Source organism: Pseudomyrmex gracilis, unplaced genomic scaffold (assembly GCF_002006095.1).
Source record: "Pseudomyrmex gracilis isolate BER0280 unplaced genomic scaffold, ASM200609v1 scaffold_57, whole genome shotgun sequence".
NCBI classification, from domain to species: domain Eukaryota; kingdom Metazoa; phylum Arthropoda; class Insecta; order Hymenoptera; family Formicidae; genus Pseudomyrmex; species Pseudomyrmex gracilis.
Window position 1 is genome coordinate 71,420 of NW_018020641.1, and position 13,989 is coordinate 85,408.

The 13,989-nt window shown below is 38.4% G+C and overlaps 3 protein-coding genes across 4 annotated transcripts in view; 1 reads left to right on the plus strand and 2 right to left on the minus strand.

Annotated features, from left to right (window-relative positions):
• The window catches only part of LOC109853971, a 53,604-nt gene extending 44,813 nt beyond the window's left edge, over positions 1-8,791 (minus strand). For both annotated transcript variants that reach the window (XM_020426596.1, XM_020426597.1), the window contains exon 1: positions 7,736-8,791. The gene's annotated coding sequence lies outside the window, so the exon portion shown is untranslated. The remainder of the gene's footprint in view (positions 1-7,735) is intronic.
• An 878-nt stretch (positions 8,792-9,669) lies between these two features.
• Positions 9,670-13,989, plus strand: part of LOC109853956 (nucleobindin-2) — a 56,060-nt gene continuing 51,740 nt past the window's right edge. The window contains exon 1 of the mRNA XM_020426564.1: positions 9,670-9,865. The gene's annotated coding sequence lies outside the window, so the exon portion shown is untranslated. The remainder of the gene's footprint in view (positions 9,866-13,989) is intronic.
• Positions 10,481-13,167, minus strand: LOC109853960 (myosin regulatory light chain sqh). The gene is made up of 4 exons (XM_020426575.1): positions 13,060-13,167; positions 11,651-11,854; positions 11,301-11,514; positions 10,481-11,152 (listed from the first exon to the last, which is right to left on the minus strand). The coding sequence occupies exons 2-4, from the start codon at positions 11,838-11,840 to the stop codon at positions 11,032-11,034; spliced, it is 525 nt and encodes a 174-aa protein (XP_020282164.1). The 5' UTR covers positions 11,841-11,854; positions 13,060-13,167; the 3' UTR covers positions 10,481-11,031.

Sequence of the window (13,989 nt, forward strand, 5' to 3'; positions counted from 1 at the left end):
TGTAATATAAATATATATGCGTATTTATTTATTTATTTATTTATTTATTTATTACGTAAAAAACATCTAGCGTAGGCTCTCATGACCGTTTAAAAGTTCGCGTAGTTTGATAATTGAGACGTGTTATTCTAAATCTGTGTAAAACTGTGTGTAAATACATTTTCGTAAATCACAATCTTTTTTCTTTTGAAAACTTTTCCGCTGGCAAAGTGACAAGCCGCGGGAATTTTTCACTTTGTTCTCGTCACTTCTCGTAGGTATGCCTCTTCAAATTCCTCATTGCATTGCTTTTGCATCTCTGACACTCGGCGCGATATTTCCATCCGTGCTCTTCCCCCGCGAGTGCGCGCCGACAGACGCGCACACACAAATTATTTTTGCGATCGAAAAGCTACTCGCGTCAAGTACTCTATTTTTGTACATTTCGATTTTTTATTTAAAAAAAACCAGATATTTAAAGACAAACTTTTGGAGAAACTATAACTGTACGCGGTAGCTTCAAAATTTCGATTTTAAATATTCTTCTTAGAAAGAAAGATGTTGCAAACAAAACAATCAAAGTGTACAAAAGTTCTTTGGAAAGAAAGTTTTCTTTTTTTTAGTTTTCTTTTTTTTAACATGAAGAACTGACTTTTCCAAAGGGTCCAAAAATCTACAAGAAATATCACGCGCGATAAAGGTTGTAAGAATAAAGCTTCGCTAATAATTCATCGACTCTTTTACATATTTGAAAATGCATAAGTAATGGCTTAAATTTTGAATAAGCTATAAATAATGGAAAAATAAGAAGAGAAATACTGGAGTATATATATATTTGTATGAGATACAGGATGGGCAAATCGCGTTGAATTTCAAGCAGTTAACGAAACACTCACGCCTCTAGGCCTCTCTGTCTTTCCGGCCTGTCGCCAGGCCTTTCGGTATTGTCAGAAGCTCAGTGGCCCGTGAAGCTACCGATCGAAGCTATCAGATTGAGTTTCATTGTCACACCGTTCGTCAAAAACCGTGCCCAACCCTGCGGCAATCAGGTGCGGCACGTACGTACCTACGTACGTACACCCTATTTCGTCCAACAAAGTCAGTCCGGATATTAACGCAGGAAGGAAACATAAATCCAAGTCACACACACCCGCACCTGCCGTAAGCCTCATTACGTAATCGTGAGCTTGCATAAAAAATCAATAGTAAAATTAGTGCTGAGATAAGGGATTAACCGAGAAAAAGACAAATAAAAGAAAATATTTGTTAAAATGTATTTTTGTCCTTTATATGCTATTTTTGTATTTTCAATTTACCCACAAATAACACAATAACACGCGATGTTAATAATGTTTTTCTCTATTCCCGGTGCTTTCTATTAACGATAAAAGCTGTCTCTGTATGTCCTACATTATGTCCAATAACCATGACATTTTTTTCAGTTTGTATCGCTTTAGTGTACACGTCGAGCGCGTCTCTTGTAAGTCTTCTCTGACACACGTGACATTTGTCGGCATTTTTCTTCAGGGACGCGGGAAGTAATTGAATTACGGGATTGTCGACCACCGGCGCAGGTTAATCACCAACGAGCGATTTAAAGTCGTGCCGAAAAGAGCTTAGCGAAAACCCTTGCTTTTGGAAACAAAGGAAATTTCTCGCGGAAAGTGCATCACCTCAAGAAGTAATCGATACTCAATTAAATAAAACCGGGTTTCGCGCATACCAAATGCAAAGTATTGTTTCTCTATTTGTTCAATAAAAATACTATAAACGTAAATGTCTATTTTATAAGAGAGTAAAAGCAATTGTCAATATATTCTATAAATATTCAATTATTTTATTTCAACAACTGAAACATATATTGTGCTCATCGCGAGCTAAACGTGGGTGATCGTTATCGTCGAGAAATCTATCTTTGCCACATATCTTCCATATTTTCCATGCAAAGTAGGGTGATCCTCGAACACCATGGGAAACGTCATGGATGCGGGATGATGGGCCAGTCGGCTCTTCTTTTCCACCCGCACCCACGTAAGAAATCGATACTGCGTCTGCGCAGCGTCGCAACTCCAAGACCGTCTATAGGTTAAAATATCGAGGGAGAAATCGTAGTTACTCTCCCTCTTATAAAATTTTCAAGTTTTCTCCGAGATTTGAAGCAATTTTGAAAGTGTCGCTTGTAGTGTCTCATCTAATATTTAATATGCAATAAGTTTTTTTTCGACGATTTTTGAGAGAATTTTTGTCGAGATACGAAAATATTAAACAGTCTGTAACTCCGTCTTTCACCGAACCGACTTCATGTTAATAAACGTGACGACGATTTTATATTTCTGTGGAAATCTTCTCATCTTTCTCTTTGTACCTGCTACTCAGCACCATCTATGTCAATCTAAGAAAGCAATTCCGACTGTGACTTGTGACGCGGCACTTTGTGTACGTATTCGCCCGGTGAAAGTTCCTTTACACAGAATTATTTCCAAACGGTATATAATTTTAAGCTCTGTTTCTCACAAACAACTCTTGAGCGATCAAAATAAATAAATTGAGAATTTATTCATCAATGAAAAAATTGAATTAAAAACACAGGCGGATAAAAATTCAAAAAATCTACAATCGTAATATCGTGAGTTATGATTAATTTTATAGCTGAAAAAAACGTGACAGAATAGTGTCAGCAAAAGCAGATTTATAAATGTATTAATTTTCATTAAAAAAAACGTATAGAATTTTCCGGAAGTAATGATTTTTTACACGCTCGTCCGGGAAAAACTTTTCTCGCGCCGTGACTCCTAAGGACATCGTCTAGACTACGTCCTGGAAGCCCACCAAACTGCAACCGGGTCGACTCGTGTACTAGGTGACCTGGATAAGCAACGGCTACGCTTTTGGTCGACAGTGACACGTTTCGTCGGTTTCTTCGTGGCGTAATTCGACAAGGTTTTTTCAAAGAACCAGTTTTTCCGGAAATTAAAGGGCGCTTGCGCAAGAATGAGATTGTATGAACACGATATGATTTCTACCCGACAAGCGCGGATAACTTCAAAGGAAATTTCCGAGAATCCCAAAACAAAATGAATTCGGCGAAATATAATCTCGAGCGTCTTACGGTAGCCGCAATTTATGTCGGTAAAAAAACTTGATTATTTACCGCGCACACGCATGATGCTATTTTCGTATTAAAAGAGCTTAAGCCGCATTTAATGTTGAATTCGCGGCTGAAGTTGCGCAATGCACTGGCGCAATTTAGAGCCACAGTTTCGAGCGACTTACGCGCAAGTCATAACGATCCGGGGTTTCGTTACTGAGCTTTATGGCGTAATTTCCTCATGTAACTCGAACACGGCACGCCGGTGGCAAATTAGTTTATGGCCTGCAGGCGTGCAGGATTATCGCATAAAGTCCAGATATTATCGGCTGACGTAAATATTGACGATTGCAGCCGCCGAAGATACGCAGAAAATATTCGCGGCAACAAAAAAAAAAATTACTTAGAAAGACAGACTCAGCAAGAGATCAACGTGACCATTGCGCGATATCTTTGCGTAAAAATGAAAATCCATACCAGTGTAATTCCGAAACGAAATTGTGTGACTCGACTGAGAGAAATATAATTCTTCGCTTTCGAGAAATGTCGACGGTTGCAAACGCCACGTAAAATGTCAGCAAAGTACCAAGAGAAAATATTCTTGTTCTGAATATTTTTCACAATGCTAATATTATATAAAGTTCCGTTCGGATGACCGATTAACATTTCGCAGCCGGAGAACTTAACCTCCGACACACTTACGGAACTCGGTTCAATTCCGCGAATAACAACCGCGTATAATTGCGCGAGAGGCGCAGTCAATTATTTTTTAATTAAAGACTCGATACGAGAGAAACCAGTTTACGATTAACGCACCTTCTTTTTTTTTTTTTTTTTAATGTTTATGTACCATATCGACAGAACTATATAGGTATAGTAATTTCGTTTGCAATACGCGAAGTTCGATTCGATGATTCACGATTCAATTTCAGCGCGCATCGTATCACGAAAACTCGCACGCTCGCCAGCTGAATTAACGAGAGATGTTGGTAAGAGATATCGGTAAGAATGCGATAATCAAAACGGGAAAAAGGAGGGGAAAAATAGAAGTTAGAAGAACACACAGAGAGTGAGAGCCAGACGTCGCGGCGTCGGCGATATATAGTAATGGTTTTCTAGATATAGATATAAAGAGCTCGCAACTTCCTCTACACCTTGCTGTTCATTCACAAGAAAATAAAACAACAAATCCACAAGAAAATACACAGTTTTTATTTGATTGCTTTCTAGAAGCAATTTGCGACTGACAAATTGTAATTGCAAAGATCCGCGCGTTTGTAAACATTTTGTATTTACTTTAAAACTGTTTTATCGCATAAAAGTATTGTACTACCGCTGCCAGATAGTAAAAAAAAAAAAAACAAAAGCAAGATCAAAACGCTTGGCGCTTTTTGTGAACGTTTCTCAGGTTGTCCCTAAAGGAGGGTTAGAGCGGCTCGTGTTGAGAATATTGAAGGTCGCTTCCGCGAAAACGAGGGGAGAATCCGTTGGGAATGTGGAAATTGGACTTGCGCCTGCATCCCCAGCCCTATTATACCGAGTTGTGATCGCGACAATGTGAATCGCCGATGGCTGATTTACGCTGAATAACTGGATACACGTCTGTCGCCATCTGCTCGCAAAACGAGTATAGAGGGAATGAGGAATGATTCACGCTTCGACCGTAATTTCGACTAGTGCTGTTGAAATATATTAGTCTCCCACAACGTGAAACACGAGTTACTTTGAATTAAAAATACAAAAGTGTCTCTAAATAAAGTCACGTATGAAATAAAATACACGAATAGAGTACACTATACTCAGTAGATTGTGTGACACACCCACACGTACGTAAACAACAACTTTTAACGTTCACGATGACAATTTAACACGGTTTGTGTCTTTTTCTGCCATTTTTCAACTCTCGAGATTAAATAAAATTTGATCCAACGAAAATTCCGTTACCGTAATATCACGTCAGATAACGAGCGATTATCTTTCCGTTTGGTACGAAATCAGATGTGAGGGTAACCGTGCCTCAAATTGTCCACATATTACTAGGTACTATTGTTCTCGGCTTGCACTCTCTGTCTATACGCTATAATCAGAACGATTGGAATCGCGCGACCGTGATATCGGAGGCAGAAGCCGATTGCCGATAGCGCAATATAAGTGGCAGTAAAAAAGCTATTAATTCATCGCGATCGCCATTGTTGTTCGTGCTCGACTCGACGCACAAAGGAACTTCCGAGAGGACTAAGTCCCGTTTACGACGGCGATTGCAAGGGACGACCGCTGAGAGAGAGAGAGAGAGAAAGAGAGAGAGAGAGAGAGAGAGAGAGAGAGAGAGAAAGAGAGAGAAAGAGAGAAAGAAAGAGAGAGAGAGAGAATGTGTGTGTGTGTGTGCGTGTATCAGGGCCGCATTCAAGGATGTCTCGATGACTCTGAGCGGGGTGATTGACTTGATTTCTTTTTGACTGCGCCGACTACGTAAAAAAGCCGCGCAATTCAAACAATCGTTCCAAAGTATTATTCTTAGAAAAACCTGCGACTTAAAAAGTAAATTACAGTAATATAATTAGCTACAGAGAGTAAACTGTTGCTTTTTTTTTTAATGAATTTTGAATGAAGAGAGGAATTTAATTTTCATCATGAAGAATGAAAGCCGACGTGGAAGCCGGAAAGCCGCGACAAAATTATTATTTTGGCTTCTCGCCAAAATTCCTTCCCAAACTTAATCCGCTCCTGGACTTGTGAGTAGTATATTCGAAGCAACGAGCGCTTTGTTCCGCGTTCCCCTATTCGCAAACGCGACGCAGTTGCGGCATAGTAGCCCTCATAATATCGTTCGCGTGATGAGCACGCGACATGTGCGACTTGTTACATGCTTGATTGCCTTATCTCTCTCGTGGGCATACGTGGCACACGCGTGTCGATCAAACGCAAAAAAAAAAAAAAAAACAGCCCGCGATGAGCAATTCTCTTCAGCGTCTCCGCGAAGCTGTTTCACACCTTTTTCTTAAATGATATCCGTAAACGAGACGACGAAAAATAGCTCTTGGTTCGCTTTTCATCTTTACAATATTTGACATTTGAATGTGAAACAGTTTACATAGCATTCGGTGCATGTGTAAAGCGTAAATAAAGTGAAAGAGAAATGACAAGAAAACTCGTGTAAGAGCTCGTCACATGTGTCTTGCGACTTTTTCGTTTTTACCGCGCGACGTCATATACTTTCCTGCACCCATTTAGACGCACACACTGAATATGCGTATTCATTTCTCGGTTTAGTTCCTGAACCCGACTTATGTAACATTTGCATGCGAGATTTCGTTCAAATAAGCCGTAGTATCGCGTTACGTCAAGTCTGCGAGCAACAGCTGCACTTAACACACGATTTATCATTTAATTAGTCCCGTAAAAATACAAATTGTTTATGTTAGATTTTATTTCTAAGTTCTTTTGTAAGAAGACAAAAAAAAACTGCACAAATAAAAATATTGCGAAAGAAAAACCAACACGTTGAATTCAACCTCGATTTACAAAAAAAAAAAAAAATAAATAAACGCAAAAAGAAAGATTCTTTCGTAAATAACGTTATATGTTGATAGTTATAATAATTGTGTTTTTTAAAAGTACATTTAATAAATTACTTCCGGTTTCTCCAAAGGCCCTCGTACGTACACACGTCGAGTCAATAGCGTTACATAACTCGTCGAGAAAAAAAATCATGTGACAAACGTAAATTTCTGAGCTGTTTCCGCAACAATGCAAAATCGCTGGTAAAAACGTCGCAATTCGTCGGCTGCAATTTGTCGTTGCGTTGCTAGCACAGTAATAATTTCACCGTCAAGTATCAAGATATAGTTATTATGAAAGCGAGAGAAAAAGAGAGAAAAAAAGAGAGTTTTTGTATTCTTGATGTTTGATATATACGAATATTTTGATTAGTCCACGTGTGCGACTTGACCTTGTGAAGGCATTGTGTTTTTCTATCGCGTTATAGCGTTCAAATGTCGTAAAAAAGTGACCACCGTGCGTTTCCCCTCGCATTCCGAACACAGTACCAAGCGTTTGAAACATTTTTATGCGACACGCGATGTAAATTAGCGAAGGAAATTAGAAGAGGAAATATTCATCACACCGCGTTCTTGACATTTAAAAGGCGATTGTTTTTTCGAATCTTTTCATCCCGCAGTCGCGTTCCCTTTATGTGGTAAAGTTTAAACGTCTGTGATTATTGTTAGAAAATTTTTTTGTATAAACTGTATTCAGAAATAAACATTTATTTTATTGCAGTCAATTAGATAAATTAAAAGATAGAAAAATTAATAAATATAATTTTGAATATCACGTATACGCGCGGCACAATTAGTAAAATTTCAGAATTTATTCGGTCTTTAATTTAAACTTATCTCTCTTATCCTCCCAAAGCTTCAATTTTAAATTCACATTTTTTGTCATTTATCATTTACAATTACTACTGTTGCCCCAAGAAAAAAACCGTCGTTAAAATCTCGGAATATGTTTACCGAGACAAAAAACCCAACGAATTAATATTAAAAGATATTGATATTTGCTTTGATATAATCAATACGACGCGCGCCTGTGTCTTCGACACGATGATCCCGACTTGATGCATTTGGACGCGAGCGATAACAAGGAAAGTGAAAACTGGCACGTATTTACCTGCAGCCGAAACGACGATGTCGGAGCCGCCGGAACAGCTGATCGACTCGCTCGGTGGGTGTCGGCCTCGCCTAACCTCTCCTCCGGAACACCCTGCTGCTGCAGCTGCACTTTCTCACACACTCGACGCACTCGCGAGATCACGGGCCGAATTTTGATATCGCACGATAGAATCCGAACGCGCGCACAAATGTTTTCGATTCGCTCGTTGATCGCGGATCTCAACTCGCGCGACAATCTCAGAACCAGAGACCTCGATTCGGAAATCTTCAAGATCCGCGATGCGAAATTCTCGAAAGGATGACAGAAGCCTCGCGACAATCCATGATATGAGATTGTTTAATAACGAACATTCGTCGCCATGTAATTGTTTCCTCGTACGGATTATACTCGTAATAACGCCACTGCACATTAGCGAGCAAACTTCTGCTGACGGGAAATTTATTACAATGACGGAACACAAAGCTCTCACACGGCGGGAGATGTACTTAATGTTGCAGTCGCGTCAACATTGATGCAACAAACGATAAAACAAACACGTATGTACGCGCGGCGTCACGACGTGTTTGAGGCAGAAGAATTCGTTGCCTCAATAACGACTACCTGTCAGCGACGCGCGCGTCGCAATCAGCCGGAAAGTCCATTTCAACGATGACGCGCGAGCATTCGTCGCGTGCAGCAGCGTCGTCGTCGACGTATACGAAGTCACGCGTCGTGTAAAGTTCGGATTTGTGATTCGGAGCGGAGCTACTCGAACGACATACTTCACGGCAGGTGTCGGAGCACGGTCGTCCTGGGAATCGAATGCGGAATCCTCGATGCAGCAGTACGCGCGTCTTTATCGCGGTACATAACAGAGTTCGTCATGTTTCGTTCTCGTGTTGTTGTCGCTCACTCGAGTGAGCCGAGACGACGCGCGCGTCGATGTTTGACTTCTCTTCCCGGGTGCACTTCGCGAGAGCCGGGAACCCCGCAGCCCCGTCGATTAACTTCACGGCGAAGTAAGCTGGCCTGGGCCCGTTCTATTTATCCTGCGACGAACGGAGCGCGACGTAGGCGGGGGCGGCCTCCCGAAGCGCCCGGCGAATCGGACCGAGCGAGCACGAAGATGGACACGGGCGCGCGGCGAGCGACGCATCTGCACGCGCGGTAAAGAGAATACTGAAAGAGGTTCTCGCGCGCGACACGGACCACTATATACAAATCCGCGCATGCGCGCGCACCGTTTCGTGTTGTGTTGTGTGTACGTACTTCTCCCGCTTCCGAAAACACTTATGTTGCCTGTACAAATTTTTTGTCGCACACTCAAGTGCGGTATTGTGTGTGCGCATACATTTTGCAAATCTATTGCGTCGAATGCTCGTAGATAACTAATTTACGTTCCACGATTGGAACTTTAGCGATAATATCTGCAATTATACTCGCAACGACCGCTTACCTACCGTTGACGCCATTGAAAAAAGCTTCGGTTGATCGTTATCGGACGCAATAAAAACACAGTGTGTTTATCTCTGCGCGATATTGTTTTTCAGCAACACGTGCGCACGACTTTCTTAAAATTGTTTTCTGAAGCATTCGAGAAATATAATCAGCTCTGATTTCGTCCGAGTCTAAACCTTGCGGAAAGTCGAGTGTATTCGGTGTAACACAATTGCCGCGACTCGACCTACATAATTCAAATTCTCAAGAGAATAACAATTGCTTCTTTTCTATTAATCTTTCTCGATCGAGAGATTAATGAGCAACGCGTGATTCTCGGAAAAAATGATTATTACACATTACGAGATTAATTACGCACGAAAGGCACCTATGAACAAAGGTTAAAGAAATCAGCTCGCAAGTATAGTGAAGTTAGCGCGATATAGACACTCGCATATTTCGAGAATCGCAAGCGTTTCAATCGCAGTGTTGCGGAAATTCCGGAAACCGTCAGCGAGTAAACGACGACACTTTAACCTCACGAACGTAAAAAGTGTGCTCGAAATAGTTCGAAAATGTGTGTCGCAAAATACTACTACGTTGAAATATCTTCTCGCGAAGATTGACGATCTCGGATTCAACATTGGAATATTTTCCTTTGGAGGCGAGAAAGAGAGAGAGAAAGAATACGTCACACCGCGGCAGCAGTGGGTGAGTCATTGTTAGACACTGTTTACTATTTGTTTTTATTTAACTGATAAAAAATTGCGCGTATGTATGTACATACATCTCTATAGATCTATTACTTAATAACAATATATAATATATATATATATATAAATGTTATTAGTACAAAGAAGTGTTTTCCTCGTAACGTGAGAATTATGTCAAAATTCCGTAACTTTTTTGTCGTGCAATCGACTTTCCACTTGAAACGTGTGTATCGTTCACAAAAGCAGTTACTCGTAATTGCACATAATAACTGGTTATTTAGTCTCACAATGTTTCCTAGCGCGCGCGCGGAGACAATACGCCATTTTGATTCACTCATCACAATTGCTTGTTCCTTGATCTTGTTCCGTGTGAAAGACATCAAAATACTTTTATCAAATTTTTAATAATCTGGGATCAAGTGTTTTTTTTTTGTTTTGTTCATACATTGTGTTTTCTCTCGATCTTAGAAAGGATGTAAGTTTTATCAAATAATTGCTTGAAATGACTATACGTTACATTATTGCACGCGATTCCTATTATTATACAAAATTTATTTGTTACTGTGCGATTATTTGAAGTGGAGCAAAGAAATAACTGACATCACACATAAGATTCGTGTACGCAATGTGATATATTATATTAAAATATAAATGCTGAATCTACAACATGTGTTACATGTTCATATCGTTATGTCATATAAATATCTTACATGTGTAAACTTTCGCCGTCGACTGTACATAGCAATCGTTCAAACTCTTATCGTAGCAAAAAACATTTTTCGAAAAACACATTTTCATTTTTTCAAACAGCGCACCTTGCACCTTTTTTAAGAGATATATATTACTACTATTTCTTTGATTCGTACAAGTGATGTTTCTTTTCGAATACCAGATTAAGTATATATTTTTGCAAAAGAGAGCAACTTTTCTGATATACTCATTTCATCAAAATTGCTCTGCAATTTATGCATAAAAAATGATACTTATTCAAGTAATAGTTTTATTAATTGACACTAATAAACAATATTACAATAGTAATGTTTCGTACGTATAAAACATCCGCCGGATCGAAAGAGTGCGAGGAGCGCGCGAACAACTTCGAATATACTATCTACGATTTCGCGCGGAAATATTGCGATCGGCTTTCTCGTCTGAATTCGCTCACTACTGTTCATCTTTGTCCTTCGCACCGTGCTTCAGAATTCGAGTGAACTCCAAGTAATCAAACATGGAGCCTTTGATTGGTGCCTCGCGATACATTTCATCTACATCGTCATCTGTGAATCTAACGATAAAAATTTGTATCTTCACGTATCAATTCTAAGTTTTATATTAATTGATATAAATTATATTTGATTAAAATTAACGTCTTGACAATATGTGAATTTACGATACTCTTGGCGCAATTTTTCATATACTTCATATCAAGTTACCTGTCTCCCATTGTAGTGAGTAGCTCGCGGAGACGCTCTTCGTTTATGTGACCGGTATTTTCCTCATCGAAACAACCGAACGCGTTTTTGATCACATCTTCAGGATCGGTTCCTTGTAATCTTTCTCCAAACAATGTCAGAAACATTGTGAAGTTAATAGGTCCGGGTGCTTCGTTCATCATCGCCTCTAAATACTCATCAGTAGGATTTTTACCTGTAAAATATAATTAATCTTTGTGCTCAGGACCTATTCGCAGTTTACTTTGTTCTTATAACACCAGTATAAAAAAAGTTTCTGCAAGTTTTAAATAAAATTTCAAAACTTTTGTGCTTGTTGTGTAAACACTTACCCAAGGAAGCAAGCATATCGTGCAGATCTTCCTTGTCAATAAATCCGTCATGATTCTGGTCGATCATGTTGAAAGCTTCTTTAAATTCTGCTATTTGCGCCTGGTCGAACATCGCGAAGACGTTCGAAGTGGCACGTTGAGCGCGTTTCTTTGTGGTGGCGCGGCGACCAGCAGTTTTGCGGGAAGACATCTTCGGTTTTTGTTCTTGATGAATTGAGAAACAAATTTTTATTTATAAGTTTGTTTGTTTTATTCTGACATGAAATCTCTGATGTATTTTACAAGCAAAGTTTTTCTTAGACAATTGTATTTCATACACACTTCATATTTCTCTACAAATTTAAATTAGAAAATCTCGTTGTGAAACAAAGAGATTCCTTTTGATTTAAAAATTAACATGGCAACAAGATGGTTCGAGTTGCCAAGTCGCCATCGTCATCAGCGTTTATTTTCGGGTAATCAATTCGCGATATCCCGACGTGAAATTGGAGTAAAAATACTTGGACACAAGGTACAACTGAAGATCGTTACGCTTTTTGTCGCATATATATATTTAAATTTCTTTAGATATTTAAATGGTCTTTCAGTATGTTAAATCATTAACTGTGAATCTGTGAACATTATCAGATATACAATCATATGTGTATTTTAAAGATACACATTATATATTTTTTGTACATTTCTTCAAAACAAAAAAACTTTCAATATTCTTATTTTTTAATCTACGAAAATATGTTTTATTCAAAATAAAAGATAATTTTTGTACAATTATTTTCCGTTTCTACACATTGTATAGTGATGTATTTGTATATTTGCCAATGCAACACGTGCTTACTCATCTCTCTTTTTCTTTCGGATTGTCCCACTTTTCCCTTAAAGTCTCGTTTGCAAATCAGCAATAGAATCAGGTCACTTTGTAACAAAAGATTAATTTATTGTTAAAATATATTTATTGCGACAGTTGCAATAAATACATTCCATATGCAATAAATTAATATTATTTGACAAATTTGTTTTTATCAAAAATAAATTACCGTTACATTAAAAAATATCCTGAACGTTAGCGCCCATGTGGTTCGCTGTCTACGGTACTGCATCTGTTTATGCTTCATACAAGCGTATTTTTCTCCGATTACTACATAACCTCACCACAAATATCCTGTTCAGGATCTCGTTTCACGAGGATCAAATTTTCTAGTAGATTCTTCCGGATCTTTGTCTTTTGAGTCGAGTGCAAACTCAAACTGAGTGCAAACCATAACTGAATGACAATGGCGGCTCTTTCATTTTCAAGAAATTTTGTTGTAAAAGTATCGAAATTCCGCATGCTAGAACTTTGTTCGCGAAAGAAATCCAATTCGTAGGGCGAACCGTTTATTTGTGAATTGAAGAAAAGAGCGTGTGCTTACCTGGCAAAATGCAAATATAAACGAAAAACTCGAGAAAACGACTGCAAACCAGAGCAGTTCGTGATTTCACAGAGACTGTGAGTCACGTTACGCGTCACTCTGTGGTCATTCACCACACCCGGACATCCAGCACCATCTGCTGGAAGACAGAAGAAAGATCTGGAGTTGTGTATGTATAGGTCGCGAATCAAGAAAAATCCGGGCCATTGCTAAAAGTCAGTCAGAATTGTGTCGCTTATTTGTAATCAGGTTATTTGTATGAGCAATATCAGTTTTATTCAGTTATATGAATTAATCACTTTTGAATTTGTTTATTTTATTAGCAAACAGTCAATTAAAATTTATCGGTAGAACACAGAGAGTAAACAGAGATTAAGACTTGGTCATAAAATTTTATCGAAATTGCGTGTATGATATCGCATTTTGGAATATAATTTTAAATCAAAAATTTTCTTATAAAAAGTTTTTTTAATATATATGTTAAAAATTAGCGTCATAAAAACAATTTTAATATAATTATTGAGAATAATGCATAATATGGTTTTTCTTATATATAATATTGCTAAAATATTTATAGTATTTCGTTATACTCTTATACGTAAGAGAAAAATATATTTAGCTTGATTTTTGGGGACTATAATCTGTAAGTACAGTCCTGAACCGAGATTCGCTGCCTTACAAGGTTTAAACGTGTTTTATACCGGACTCACAGCCTTATAAGGATATGAAAGAGGCTAGTATGTGCATACATACACGTGTATACATTTATCTCGTGTAATCTCTCGCGATGGTTTTTCCTTTCTCTTCTTTTTTTATTGTAATGAAAATATATATATGTATCAAGTCACACACACACACACATAATACTTATAATTTCTATTTATTTCTATATATGTTTTGCGTAAATTTTTCAAAAACTTGAAAGACAGA

Bases quoted from the DNA above. Each gene is read 5' to 3' on its own strand.
- LOC109853960 (XM_020426575.1), bottom strand. From the start codon at position 11,840: ATGTCTTCCCGCAAAACTGCTGGTCGCCGCGCCACCACAAAGAAACGC. The intron at 11,515-11,650 runs GTAAGTGTTTAC...TATATTTTACAG, and splicing joins CGATATGCTTGCTTCCTTGG to GTAAAAATCCTACTGATGAG. The intron at 11,153-11,300 runs GTAACTTGATAT...TTTTATCGTTAG, and splicing joins CTCACTACAATGGGAGACAG to ATTCACAGATGACGATGTAG.